The sequence below is a fragment of the Calidris pugnax genome, unplaced genomic scaffold, assembly GCF_001431845.1.
Source record: "Calidris pugnax isolate Ruff unplaced genomic scaffold, ASM143184v1 scaffold225, whole genome shotgun sequence".
NCBI classification, from domain to species: Eukaryota; Metazoa; Chordata; class Aves; order Charadriiformes; family Scolopacidae; genus Calidris; species Calidris pugnax.
Genome location: NW_015091072.1, coordinates 2,145,865 through 2,160,599, shown reverse-complemented (window position 1 = coordinate 2,160,599; position 14,735 = coordinate 2,145,865). Strand labels below are relative to the sequence as shown.

The 14,735-nt window shown below is 45.1% G+C and overlaps 1 protein-coding gene across 1 annotated transcript in view; it reads right to left on the bottom strand.

Moving 5' to 3' along the window:
- The window catches only part of USF3 (upstream transcription factor family member 3), a 53,098-nt gene continuing 38,363 nt past the window's right edge, over nucleotides 1–14,735 (bottom strand). The window contains exons 3-6 of the mRNA XM_014957174.1: nucleotides 14,065–14,093; nucleotides 10,488–10,570; nucleotides 8,915–9,011; nucleotides 1–7,790 (exon numbers count right to left, since the gene is read on the bottom strand). Of these exons, the coding sequence (XP_014812660.1) occupies nucleotides 1,327–7,790; nucleotides 8,915–9,011; nucleotides 10,488–10,570; nucleotides 14,065–14,093 (6,673 nt within the window). The 3' untranslated portion in view covers nucleotides 1–1,326. The remainder of the gene's footprint in view (nucleotides 7,791–8,914; nucleotides 9,012–10,487; nucleotides 10,571–14,064; nucleotides 14,094–14,735) is intronic.

Below are 14,735 nucleotides of genomic sequence, written 5' to 3'. Positions count from 1 at the left end.
TCTTCCCTCTCCTTTAAGAGAAATGGGACCAAAATTTGTGAAAGTACTGGGGACTCAGCCAGCCCACGCACACTCACTCTGTCTCTCGCACACGCAAACGCATCCCCCTTCCCCGCGGTGCTCAAATCACAACGTCCTCCTGGTGTCCAGCAGTTGGGTCTCAACATGTTCCTCCTTCAGCCACCATCACACGGGTTTGGGCAAAAGGTGCATTCAAGTGCAGGGTACTGATATTAACTCGGGCCCGATCCTGTCAGCAACGTTAATTAAAAACGGTGCCCTCGGAACCCCCGGCTCATTTTACGGGATGCCACAGGCTCAGTCCTCCTCCCATGGGCTGCCTGCTATAACAATGGGCTGTCACTCACAGAAACCAGAGAGATGGTGTTTGAGCACGGGCCAAAGAAATGGAAAAGGGGAGGAACACAAAAAAAAAGAAAAAAAGACATTAAGAAGGTGCTAAACAAGGTACAAAACCCACCCTGAGGTAACTTGCAGCATACGAACAACGAAATGGCAACAAACAGGACTGCTGTCTCTTGCTGACTACACCAATGGAGTTGTGAGCCACGTTAAACCGTTGACCAAGTTCAGCAGGAACTGAAGCCATTGTTCAAACCTCCAAACAAAATTCTGCCTAGAAACAGAAAGCCATGGGTTAAAGAACTCTGAATTTTCTAAACCAGTATTTTTAATCGCTGGCCACGGTAACACATAGTAATTTTTGCCAGGTAAAGTCAGCCTTAGGTCAAGTGCATGTGACAAGCTTCAAACAGACAAAAACTGCAAAATAGATGTCTTTATCAATTAACGCTGCGTTAACACAGACTTCTGTTGAGGCTCCTGAAGATATTTTATGAAAGAAAAAGAGAAACCCAAGCCACTTCCAGTTCATCTGTAGTTTCAGGTAAACGCATCAGAAACAAACCGAAACCTGTAGGATCTGTTTCCTGTCTCCCATACGGACGCTCCCACTCCTTCCTTTACATCCAGGTGTGACTGAGGGTGGCCCTTTACCCTGGGACAATCAGACATCAAACTTGATCGTTGGAAAATCAACAACCAATATTTGCACAGCTCTCAATGTTGCATCCTTACTCTTACTAGTAAGTAAGCATTGCTATAGGCACTGGTGCTTTAAAAGTTAGTAAGGTGGATGGAGATACAGTGTGTATATAAATATGAAAAGTACCCATATACATACATTTAGGCAAATAAACAGTGATGCTATGAATGGTCTCTTCGGGGACGCCGGTAAGATCCACTTTCTTCTTCTTCTTAAATATATAAACAAATGCATCAGACTAGAAGTCAGTCTATCAGTTTTCATACAGCGGAGCTGCAGTCGTGACCGAGAATATGGCTTATATTGTGGGCGGGTCGGTTGGAGGACTGCTTGGAAGAGTCTGAAGCAGATGTGTTTGCAATGGAGAGCAAAGGCGACATTGCTGAACCATCTGGAGGAAGAGCTGTGGCTATTTCTGGAAACAAAGACGTCAAGTTAAAATTGGATAAGTGCGACGTGTTGGTCATGTGCATCGGCGGCATGTCCGGAAGCAAAGGAAAACTTGGCTGAGCAAAACCAACCGGCCTGGGAGGAGACAGAATGGACCCGAAGCGATTGTTTAAACTTCCACTACTCGGCTTCTCCGTGCTCGGGTTAGGAAACATCTGATTGGGAAAGTAAGGGATAGAAATGTCGTTGGAAAGGGTAGGGTGGGCAGGAGAATAGGGAGGATAGAAGGATGGCAGGGTATTCTGAGGATCGACCGGGATTAGAGCTGGTGTTCGAGTGGCACTGGGCTGGGTGACCGGTGGGATGAAAGAGGCGTTGGCATTTATCGGTGGATTCATGCCACCCTCCGGAATAAAAGGGAATCCGAAATTCTGAGAAAGCGTGTGTTGGTCAGGAGCTGCGTTATCGTTGGACACCTGAGGGCCATCAGACATGAATCGGACAATGCTCCCTCTTTTCTCTATGGCAGACTGCTGGCGCCCAAGGATCATGCTGCCGCTGGTGGAGAGAGGAAGATGGGGAAGACTCGGGTCAAAGACGTTGCCATGTCTTTGATTTCCAGATCGATTCCTTTCAGGCTGACGTATTTTAGAACCTCCGTTATCTTGCAGAGGATGCCTCGACCGCTGAGTTACTGAGGAATTTGGCTGCCGAACAGAAGGTTGCCCTTGCTCACCGTTTCCGTGAGAAACCGCAGGGTGAGGGTGAGTTGGCCTCACGACTCCATGCATGTTGCTAGAAACAGGTGTATTCATGTGGCTCTTAGTTCCATGACTGTCCGTCATCCTCATGGCATTGGACTTCTGCACAGAGATGTTTGGGCTTGTATTGCGACCCTGAATATCTCCCGAGGAAGAAGAACTCGAAAAAGGAATATTCAAAGAACTGTTCCTTGTGTTAATTGCACCAATAGACATGTCACAGCTCTCCCTGCTCTGGCCATCACCATCCCGTCGGATGTGGACGCTCTCCCTCGCTGGGGGACAGTTGTACTCAATTGTGGAGGAGGCGCCGCACTGCGTGTTCCTCTGATGTTCTGGGATTGATCTTTGGCTTCCACTAACTTGGTCTCCAAGGTGAGGGGCAAGTAAACTCTGCATAAAACTTTGGTGGCACGTGTTTTCGTTCTCCCTTGATGGCAGGGTATTTCCTGTTGGGATACCCTGTACTGGCTGGTAGGGCAATCTCTTCTGCCTTTCGATGGATGGCCCAGCGTTCTGACCGATTCGAAAAGCCTGCGACTGCATGCCCCTGAGGGATGACACAGAATTACCAATTTCACTGTTTCTGGAAGCCTGGACATCGAAATTGCCCGTTGGTTGTTGATTGGGTCCAGCTGGCTTAAACGTTTGGCAATCAGAAAGCCGCTGCACATCCGAGCTAACTGTATGGTCGACAGATAAGCGGCCCTGCATGTTATGAATGACCAACCCTTTATTTCTAGAAACATCAAGATAGCTTCTCATTTCAAGCTGGTCGGAAACCCTAGGGCCTTGAAGAGATATTCCTATCCTCTGCTCCGAATTAGAGGGCGTCTTCCCAATGAGTGCCTCAGCGGAGTAGCTGGAAACTCTGTTTCTTTCCTGCCTGTGAGGGGTGCACGTCATGTCTGATGGCCTGGTCACGATACTGGCCTGGGACACCATTTGCTGCTCTAAGCCCCTCGAGGTCATAAGTCTCTGCATCTGATTGTGCCCTGACACGTGTTCAGAAGCTGAACCTTGCTGTCTGCTGCTAACATCTTGTTGCTGTTGATGCATAATGTCCTGATTTATATGGCTCTGAGGGTGGTTATGATGGTTTCTGCTCGTTGCAGGGTTTTCACAGTTCTTTTCAGGCTGGGAAGCTCCAAAGTGCTGCTGCATCTGCTGCTGCATTTGCTGGTGGTGAGGATGAGGCTGACCACCTTTCTGCCGCGTTTGATCACTCCCGTGGTGTTTCTGCTGCAGGGAAAGTTGTGTGGCTTGTGTTCCCTGGATGAGATTTCGTTTCTTTTGCATCTGCACCTCCTGCTGTATCGTTCGCTGTTGGTGGACGCTGTGTGGTTGAGAATGGACTGAGTTTTCCCCATGAGTGACGTGGTGCTGCAGCTGATACAAGTGGTGCCTCTCTCTTAACTGCCCAGCCTGCTGCTGCTTTAAGTACGGATGATTGCTGTGAAGGTGAGATATGCCTTGAGCAGGAACGTGTTGAATTGGCTGCAAGTGCTGCCCTGCCTGGCCCTGCTGCTCAGAAATCGACGGCTGAGAACCGCACTGAACTTCAGGTTGCCTCAAAGCCGGTGATACGAAGTTGCTGTTGGATGGGAATAACCTGTTAAGGCCATCCGCGTGCCCTTGATTGCTCACTGACACCACCGAGTTGGATGAATTGGGAGGGATCTGGCCGACCAGCATCTGTGTTTGATCAGCGATGCTCTCCGGCGTCCGGTTCATCAGCGCCATCCCTTCGAGCCGGATGGGTGTTGTCTGGCACTGCTTTTGCCTCTTGGCCGTAGAAAGCAGAAGGTCGTCTTGAACAGCCCTCTTGGCAGAGTCCTTGCGACCTTCGTGATTTGGCTGCTTTAGGTGTGATTCCTGCAGCTGGGGAGCCTGCATGGCCCCCGCCCGAATGGCGTTGAGTTGTTCCTGAGCGTATTCGCTCATCATAGCGGGTCCCGGAGACTGGTTGACGTACGTGGCAGGAGGAAGGGAGAGGCTCACGGTGGAGGGGACACTTGCTGGCTCTGAGGACTGGGATAAACTCGAACAACTCACAAGGGGATGGACGATGCGGCTCTGGTGGATGAGATTATTCACGCTTAAGCTGGTTATGCTGGGTGACTGGGAAGAGGAAATCTGCAAAGAAGTGTTTGACGTTTCCACGCTTCCTACAGGGCAGGCAGGCTTCTCAACCTGCCTATCGACGTTCGGCTGCACTGTGTCCTGAGGACTGAATTTGTTTGGGGCTGCTTCCAACTGTCCTGCACTGTTTTCCTTCACTGGCTGACTCTTAAAAGGCTGTTGCTCTCTCTCCAAAGGTGCAACCTCAGTTGGCTTAGAGACAGCATCCCTCATGCTGACCTGTACTCCTCCTCCACCTTTCTCAAGGTTTTCCTGGTCAAAAATAGCTCTCGCTGCAAGGGCTACAATGTCAGTTTGTTCTGAAAAGGTGCAGCTGTTACATGTACTGGTTGAGGTGCTGCTAGTAAGGTCTTCTCTGGTGGTATCTGGCAACATAGAAGCAACTGAGAAGCCTCGACTGCTGCCAGAGCTGGTTGACATGGGGGAATCAGCCTGCCTGCTGGCAATAAGGGAAGCACTGGCTACTTCCTGATCAGAAATGCAGGAGTGATGCTGGGAGAGAGCATCGCCTTCTGCGTTCATCAGCAAGAGCTCCTGCTTCTCAGGCAAATCGACATTTGAGTCTGCTGATTTAGAGTTTTCCATAGGAAAATGAGAATGCTCCCCCGGCACGCTGAAAGAAGAGGTTTTCTCCACAGCTGTTCTCTCTTTCGTAAGATCTGACAGCATTTTGGTTAGACCCTGTCCTTCTAACAAGTCCGCATCTTGCATTACCACTGAGGAATCCTGCGTGACATTGCAGGACTCTGAAATGGTTCCTGCCTTGGCAGTATGACCCGCTGCGCTGCTCTGTGCTGCCGACGTCCCAGCACCCTGAGAGTTTGTCACCTGTGCTTCGGTACCAGAGGTCGTTAAGGTGCCGGGGGGTTCGCAGGGTTTGGGAGACTCTGACAAGGTCGGCGGATGGTTCTGAGACCCATGGGCCTGCTGGAGAGGAGCAGCATCTTTGGCAGCAGGCGGGGGGACGAGCACCAGCTGCTCTGACACCGCGGGCGCCAGTGGGGAGGAAGCGGGCGCTTCTGCTGGGCTCGGCTCGGGGACGGGGCAGGGTTTTGCCCCCTGTTCTGAGCTCGCAGCCTCTTTGGAACGAGAGTCAGAAACGCTGACGCCGCTTGATGCTGCCGCCGCGCTCACCTGCGGCGTCGTTACAGCTTGCGGCGCCGCTGGAGCGTTTTCAAGCAGCCCCTCGCCGTTGGGATGCTTTGCCCCCATCTCCACGGCAGCAGAGTCCACCTTCCCTGCGTCTTTGCAAGGAGCTGCTGGGCAGGACACTTTGCTGTTGACTGCTTGGGGTTTCTTTGTACTCGGCTTTTTATTTGTCCTTTTTGCTTTTGCGTTGGATGGCAAGGCAGCAGCCGCTTTTTTAGGGGAAGCATTTATGGAATTAGATGCACCAGTTAATACTGAAACCTCTGCAGGTGCTGATGAGGCCACAGAAGTTGGTAATGACACACAGCTGACCGTGGCGATCTGGTTATTGACAGTTGTAGGGTTGGTGGGGTGGCTGAGAGACAAGTGTAAGCAGCTCTGTCCAGCCATTTGCGATATGCTTTGATTGAGGTTGGCTAAAGCACCAAACGTATTGAGGGCAACATTGGTGTTTGGATCCTCGCTGGTGGTGGGTTGAATGATTTGCATAGGGGCTTGGTTTGAAGCTCCGGATGAAGACATCACAGGCTGCAATGCAAAAAGCTGCCCGTTCAATGAGATAGTTTGAGGATGCTGTTGGTTTGACATCGTCACCGAAAACGTTTGCGTAGAGCTAGAAGATGCCAAAGAGGATGGTCTGGGTAATATATGGACAAGGTGTTTCCCTCCAAAAGTCTGCGGGAGAGAGGCATTTTGGATGGAGCTGCTGGAGTTTGCGATTGCAGTCGGCCCGTTCACAGGAACTCTTACAGAAGCAGAAGGCTGAGCGGAGAGGAGGGGAAGAGGATTCTGATTAGCAGCTTGTATAATTACAATTTGCTGGCTAACGTTTTGGCTGGGAACTTCCGCTCTCATAATCGGAGGGCACGGAGCGGGGTTGGAAGGCTGGAGAATGATGACATTCTGGTTGGCTGGTGCTCCTGTAACGGCTGACGCCACCGGCTGAGCCATCTGAATCACCTGCATAGCTGAATTTAACGGAAGGATATTCCCTGCAGCCTGAGTTTTAACCTGTGGCTGGCTGATTAACGGCTGCATAGGCAAGGGTGGGCATGAGGGCAAGGTAACTACAATCTGTTCGGCCGCCTGGCCATCCCCAGGCAGAGAAGCGTTCAAACTGATACTCGTGGTCAAAGGCCTGCTGTGAGCAGAAGACACAGTACCAGCACCATTAACTGGCTCGTTTATTAGTGCAGTCATTATACCGGAGGGCGTTTGGCTTAGCGGCTGAACAGTGTTTCCCGCCAGCTGCAGAGTTGTCCACGTGGTCTGGGTGTTGCCAGCTGAAGGCATCCGTGTAAGGCTACTCATGTTTTTCAAGTCTGAAGCGCCAACACCCGAAGAGCCTGAAAAAGACCAGCAGTTCTCCAGGGGACTGGCAGGCAGAGTGCTTATTGCCGTCACAGCCTTAACTCCTTCTGCTGCGGCAGTCACAGGCATCCCAGCACTGCTTACTGAGTCTGGGCTTTTGAGGACGTTCACAGAGGAAGGACTATCTGCAGCAGACAGTCTCACAGATGGCACAGAAGCCGTGTCTGTGATTGAAACGACAGAGCTCTCCTGAAGGTCACTCCTAGAACTGTGTGTATTTGAGCAAGTCGCATTCACCTGTTGAACTTGGGAGGCTTCTGTGGAGACACTGGAAGGAAGGCTGGTTTCCTGCAGGAGTGTTTTCTTTGTTAATTTAGTGCCCTCCTCCTCGTTTTTACTTTTGGGGAGATTTTGATCGTTCTGTGGTGCGTTACTTGAAGAACACTGCAGCTCCTGCTCTGTTCCAGCTCGGGATGTGCTCTGTGAGCTGGCCGTGGCAGCGGTGAGCACACCTCGCTCGTGCTCGGGGCTGGAAAGCCCAAGAACGTTCCCCGCTGGTGCCGTCTGAGCGGGTGCCAGTGGAGAAACTGTAGTTTGCGACCACGGCTTGTTTTCTGTGGGGTAAATACCAGAAATAGTCACAGGAGTCACTAGCTTGCAAGTTCTCTGGACTGGCACAACATTGGCTGTTTGCTTTTGTAAATTATGACCGACGTTAAATGTTATCCCCTGGACAGATGCTCCCTGGTTATTCCCATTGGGTTGACTCCCATTTGAGTAGACAATGATGTTCTTCTGAACCTGATCACCAGGAATAACAACCGAGACCTTTGCGTTTTTGAGATTTCCCTTCCAGTGGATTGTAGGGTCATCGTACAGGCAAATATCATTTGCTTTCAGCAGTTCGATGTATCTCCCATTTTCCTTTTGCAGTTCATCCAGCTGTTTCCGGAGTTTTTTTATCTCTTCAGCTACAAAACAGCAAGAACACTCCATTACATCAGCACCAGAGTGAATACAAGGCAACGCTATCACACGACTTGGAGAGTAAATACTATATAGTATTGAAATAAATTGTTTATAATGTATGCTCTCCTCAAATGGTTAAAATAACATAAATGGAGACTCTAACCCTGATAAGCCTCTCTACTGAGCAGGAAAGTGAATGAACTTCACAGACTATTCCGTCACCAAGAGCAGGATATGTCAAATTATTTAGTTAGAAAAAACATCGGCACTAACTCAGATGAAACTGAACACTAATCAAATTATTCAATTACTGCAGGAAAGACGAGCACATTAATTTATCTTTTTCTTTTCCCTGCTCCTTTCCAAACACTAAAACTGTTTTTATTTAATTGATAATCTTATGCTTTCCAGGACAATTACATCTAAAAATGACATGCAAAATTAAATACAAAGCACTTACGTAAAGCCACAAAAATCAGCAATGCACTTGGAGATGGCTCACCTAACGAGGAAAATCACCTGGGTTTTTCAAACCCAATTACATTGACAAAATAAAAATATTTAGAATTCCACTCTATGGGTAGAAATAAAAATCACAAACGGCAACATTAGCTCTGAGATTATTTCTGTCATGCCTCCATCACCATACCTTAATGCATCTGTTCAAGAAGTTTTTATATGATCCATTGTATTTTTATAAAATATGATGTTATCACTTCTACAGCATTTGAAAGGATAAAAAAAAATAGCTCTATGCATGAAGGGAACTCCATCATTTCCATGAAAAAAATCTAACTGAAGTTTGTCAGAAATCCTTTTGGACGCTACAGCAGAATAAATCAGGATGGAATGTACTAAATGACATCGCATCACCTATGAGCTCTGTAATTACTTCGCAATGAAATTGCTTCATTATCTCATAGCTATGTGCAAGAACACACACTTGGGTGTTCTGTTGGCTTCTTATTGCAAGCTATCCTAAGCAGCTGTATTTTTCCTGTATGTGCATAATATTCCGGGATTCCCAAATCTGTTGACCCAGGCTTTGTTGTTAGTCCATACTAACAGACACACAGTGGAAGCAAGTGACAGAAATTCTAGAGCCTCCAGCAGCATCTGTACTTACCCTGTTCATTGTTCCCTCCATTTAACAGAAGTTCATCATTCTGTCTCTTCATTTCTGTTATATACTTAAAGGCCTGATCCAGGATCATGTTCTTGCTCTTTAAAAAAAAACACATATATAAAAAATTAGGAGAAAGGTCTATTGTTGATAGATCCATTAATGATGAAATTGCACTTGCTCCAAGAGGTCTGTACTTTAAAAATGTGCTAACCTGAATTATTCTCTGAATTTTGTTGAGTGGTATTTTATTTGGTTTTGGGGGGTTTTTTTGTGGGTTTTTTTTGTTTGGTTGGTTGGTCTTTTAATGAACCACAGGTTTCATACAATCATAGAATCATAGAATCGTCTAGGTTGGAAGAGACCCTTGGGATCATCGAGTTCATGAGTGATACTGACCCTAAAATGCCACGAGTTTTTAAAGAATAAGATTTTCAGTGCTGGAGCTGACATTGTCCGATGCCTGAAGCTAGATACTAGGGCTACAGAAAGGAACAGCAAGCAGCATTGCTTGCTGAGGAGCCTAATATTCTTCTTGACTAGTAAACACATACATCACATGAAATTTCCAGGGTACCACCTTGTAAATATTTTATTAGGAAAGAAACAAATGTGGAACAATTATCCAGGGAGGCATATGCATAATTTTGAAACTAATATACTGGAGAATATGGAAATAGAAGATCTGCCATAACTCCTTTACCATCTTCCTTTTATGAAACTATGCCTATTCTGTCTGCAAAACCTCTTGTTCATTTCTTAATTTCTTCTTCCACTGTTCTGTAGGGACAGCCTCTTCTATAAATTGCTGTCTCGAAAAAGACACTTCTGTGCATCAACCTCAACCCATTTGTCTTGCCTCATCTTTCACAAGGACACTGTCTTAACTTACTATTATAGTATCGCTTTCAGAATTGCTATCATCCCATTTTATGAAAGGCGACAAAAATAAGCAGGCACACAAGTCTATTTACATCTTGGGACATTCAGTGATCAACCAGCAAAGCGCAGAGATGGGACTGGAGAATGACCCAAAAAATGATCTTGCTTAACCCACAGCTTTCACCACTCCAGCATCTTACAGAGCACATTAAACAGCATCAGTAGAAAACGACTTCGACAAACAGGAGTTGCACAACGTAACCGGCGACCCACTGGCCAGATCCAACCTACTTCTGCCTTACCCCTCAAAAATACTGCACGTATCAACTGAGGAGAAAATCAGTCACATGTCCAACTTGTATGGTTTCCTTCCTTCAACAGTCATATGCAATACCTTCAGATAAAAAGCTCAAAATCTGTGTATTACATTCATGTGGCCCTGCACTTCCAAAAGGAATTCTATTACAGATCATTTTTTACATACCAATAACTGGTAAGCTTTTTGAGCATATTAATTCAGACAGTTTTGCCTTCTTCCTAAGACAAATAGCAAAATAAGAATTTTTACTTCTACAGACAAGGAAACGCACAAGCATTTCACAAGGAAACTTGTACACACCTCTGAAAGGACACTCACCTGCTTCTTACTTCTACAGACAAGGAAACGCACAAGCACCTCTGAACGGACACTTACCTGCTTAAGTGCTGGAGAGCAGGGAATGAGTTCTCCGATTCTGTTTATCCCAGCATTGATCTTCTTCTTTCGATGTCTCTCCACTAAGCAAAAATAATACGTGCTGTGTCATCTGGTGGGGCAAGTCAGCACGAGAGCAGCACACTGGTACCAATGCAAGGGCTCATAAATACGTTATTTCATGACAGACTGGAACCCTTAGTAACTTGACAGGTGAAAAAAACTGGCTCTAAAGTAAACCTCAGCTATTGGATTAATACTCAGCAGAGTTAAGACCCGTAACATCAGAAGCAGTACCTTTAAAAGGTGGGGATGTTCTGGACCCCTTTGTGGAAAGCAGTTGCAACTGCAAGTCAAAATTCAGGTTTTGTAATGCTTTCTAGCTGTGTTTTACAAAACTCTTTTCAGAGAGCAGATTGGTTAAATGTAAGTATACAGAGAGCAAATGAACCAAGATTATGGAAAGAATTCGTTTCAGATTTGGGAAGGAAATCTGTGTCTCTTTTCAATCTCAATTTTAAATTTTTATTGATGGAGCAGCCAATGCTCAATATGGCTGAATGTCTAGGTATATGGACTCTCAGTTACTCTTGTTCACATTCAAAGGTATAATTGTTCTGCAAGGTCTAATTATGACCTTGTAAACAAAATTTACCTTGTAAAGAAAGTATTTAATGAACAGTATTTCCAGTGAATTACCTATTTTGGAGAAAGTAAAAAAATGCTACGTTTATAGACCTCTAGTGGACTCTTCACAAGCCTAAACACTGGTGCAAAGGGTCTACACTAGAAGTCTAGCAGCGTAAATACCTTTGGGCACGGCCCAGAGCTGGGCTTTTTTCAGACAGCATTAATCTCTATGTTTTCCACCCACCATAGCCATCTTCCTTCAAATATAGTTCACTCTCACATAGCAATTTTTTTTTTGACTGTGATGTTTTGGTGTCCTACGCAAACCATCTTCCTTCAAATATAGTTCACTCTCACGTAGTAATTGGTTTTTTTTACTGTGATGTTTTGGTGTTCTACGCAACCTAAAACGATTAGATGCCTTTTTTACCAAAGAGCCTGAAAAAAAGTTCTGTCATGGCTTCGTCAAGATTGAAATTAACATATCATTCTTTGTGCTGAGTATTGCCTTGTGGTTTGTGCAGCCAGGCTGCTTTTGGCAGCAACAGAAACACAGAGTGATCTGCAGGTGAGTATATTTTATTGTGCTGCTTTACAAAGGATATGCTGAATTTAATTATTTAATTTCAAGTTTTATTTCGGTAGTCTGTCACTTCAATTGACCTTTTTTAAACTATTATTTTTTGTATCTCGGGACAGAGTGGTGGTGTAGACAGAGACAGGCCTAAAGCCTAAGCACAAGTGCAAGACAAAGTCTCTTCTGCAATATAAGTCAGAGCAGCTGTATAAACATTAAAACACAAGATCCTTGGGACTTAATCTTTATATATATCTTACTAATACATATAGATATCACAGTAGTTGTGAAGTGCTATTCCTTTGTTTTGACAATACTTTCCATGCTCTACCCAGCTTGTCCAGGTATTAATGACTAGGCAAGCTGCAGGGTTGGAGGGAGCTGGTCCCAACATCTTGTAAAGTTCAGTCAAGTAGATAAAGACTTTGGAAAGTTATCGGCAAGTAAAACAGGAACTGAGAACTAGAACCAGGTCGGCAATCTTAAAAGTAAACTTGATAAGACTACTTCCTGATACTTCTTAATCCTTAAGAAATTGGGCACACCCTGGGCGCAGCCCAACAACCACTCTATTCCACGGCTTTCACATGGAAACTACACAGTGGTTTTTCCAGGTGAATTTGTGAAAATCACACAGTAGTGCTGTTTAATAAAAGAAGAACTGGAGGAATCAATTTCTTAGGATAAACCAGGCCAAAACCTGTAAGACCCCTCCCTGGTCCATCTTTCTGCTGCTGCTTGTAGAAGATGCCCCTGGAGCTGGACACTGATGGGAAGAAAAGGCCACATGCTGCCTTTTCCCTGGGTGCGACTCCTGCAACATACAGAGGGTACTCCCACAGAATTTCTGGGATGCCAACGTCCAGGTGGGTGCCTCAGGGACAGGCTACAGGAATATTTCTAATCCAGGGAACCTCTAAAGCTCTTGGGTTGGATATCCATCTCTAATTTTCTGCTGAGTATTGCCTTGTGGTTTGTGCAGCTGGGCTGCTTTTGGCAGCACACAGAAACACAGAGTGATCTGCAGGTGAGTATATTTTATTGTGCTGCTTTACAAAGGATATGCTGAATTTAATTATTTAATTTCAAGTTTTATTTCAGTAGTCCGTCACTTCAATTGACATTTTTTAAACTATTATTTTTTGTATCTCAGGCCAGACTGGTGGTGTTGACAGAGACAGGCCTAAAGCCTAAGCACAAGTGCAAGACAAAGTCTCTTCTGCAATATAAATCAGAGCAGCTGTATAAACATTAAAACACAAGATCCTTGGGACTTAATCTTTATATATATCTTACTAATACATATAGATATCACAGTAGTTGTGAAGTGCTATTCCTTTGTTTTGACAATACTTTCCATGCTCTACCCAGCTTGTCCAGGTATTAATGACTAGGCAAGCTGCAGGGTTGGAGGGAGCTGGTCCCAACATCTTGTAAAGTTCAGTCAAGTAGATAAAGACTTTGGAAAGTTATCGGCAAGTAAAACAGGAACTGAGAACTAGAACCAGGTCGGCAATCTTAAAAGTAAACTTGATAAGACTACTTCCTGATACTTCTTAATCCTTAAGAAATTGGGCACACCCTGGGCGCAGCCCAACAACCACTCTATTCCACGGCTTTCACATGGAAACTACACAGTGGTTTTTCCAGGTGAATTTGTGAAAATCACACAGTAGTGCTGTTTAATAAAAGAAGAACTGGAGGAATCAATTTCTTAGGATAAACCAGGCCAAAACCTGTAAGACCCCTCCCTGGTCCATCTTTCTGCTGCTGCTTGTAGAAGATGCCCCTGGAGCTGGACACTGATGGGAAGAAAAGGCCACATGCTGCCTTTTCCCTGGGTGCGACTCCTGCAACATACAGAGGGTACTCCCACAGAATTTCTGGGATGCCAACGTCCAGGTGGGTGCCTCAGGGACAGGCTACAGGAATATTTCTAATCCAGGGAACCTCTAAAGCTCTTGGGTTGGATATCCATCTCTAATTTGCTTAAGCGTTTACCTCTGTTTTAAGAGAGGTGGGTATTATTTGCACGTGAATGCCTGTGCATTTATTTTCCTTTAGAATTGAATACAACTGAAATTGTTCACTTCACAGTTTATTAGCATTAGAAAGCCAGGGGCATGGTCCTACTTTCATACTTGGGTATGCTACTCTAACCTTGTGCTGTGGAAAACAGCAAACTAGAGACCGATCAAGAAGCCTTTCTGCATAGATATTCTATGCAAGGACACAGAGAAGTGTTTAGTAGGGTGGGTTTTTTCAGTGTAATAAACTCCTTAGGAGGAACCTTCTCCACCCATATATTTTACTAGTTCAAAGCATCTGTGCTTATTTCCAGAACTGAACAACAAAACGTAATGCTCCTACCTGCATTATGTGTCTCCCGGTTTTTCTTTCTGTGAAACATAAAGGGAAAACAGTGATGTGAAACAGAAGTGAAAAAATCTGCATACATACGTTTCTTTTATTATTTCCATTACAGCTAAAATATTAAACATTATATTCTGCTCTGTGAGCAAGAACATAGTAGAAATCACATTCATGAAGACTGATTTTAGACATCGGTATGAAATAGTTTCTAATAAAAATTGATTTGTATTCGTACTTCAGTAAATTTCAGCCCAACAAGGCATAGTGTAATACCCCATTTAATTATTGCTACCTGTATTATATAGGGCAGAGCTGGATTTTTATGTTTATGTTCAGGAAACAGAACCAGTACCCAGTGTTCAATAAGGCCAAATATTAAAAAAACAATAGAACTAATTTCTGAGCAACAGCATTCATTATTTGTCTGAAATGTTGCTTTTATCAATGAAACAGCAGAAAATGTTACCACGCAAATTGATTTTTCCAGACATGTTACCTTCAAACATCATACCTTCTGGTATAAACATGCTTCCCTTGTATGAGAAACCAGAATTACCATTCCTCTGCAGTTCTTCTTCTTCACTGCCTCAAAATTCTGTCTAGGTATAGTTTGAGCATGTGATTGTTGTCTTTGTTTTCAGATGGGCACCTGGAATTTCTGGACTGAT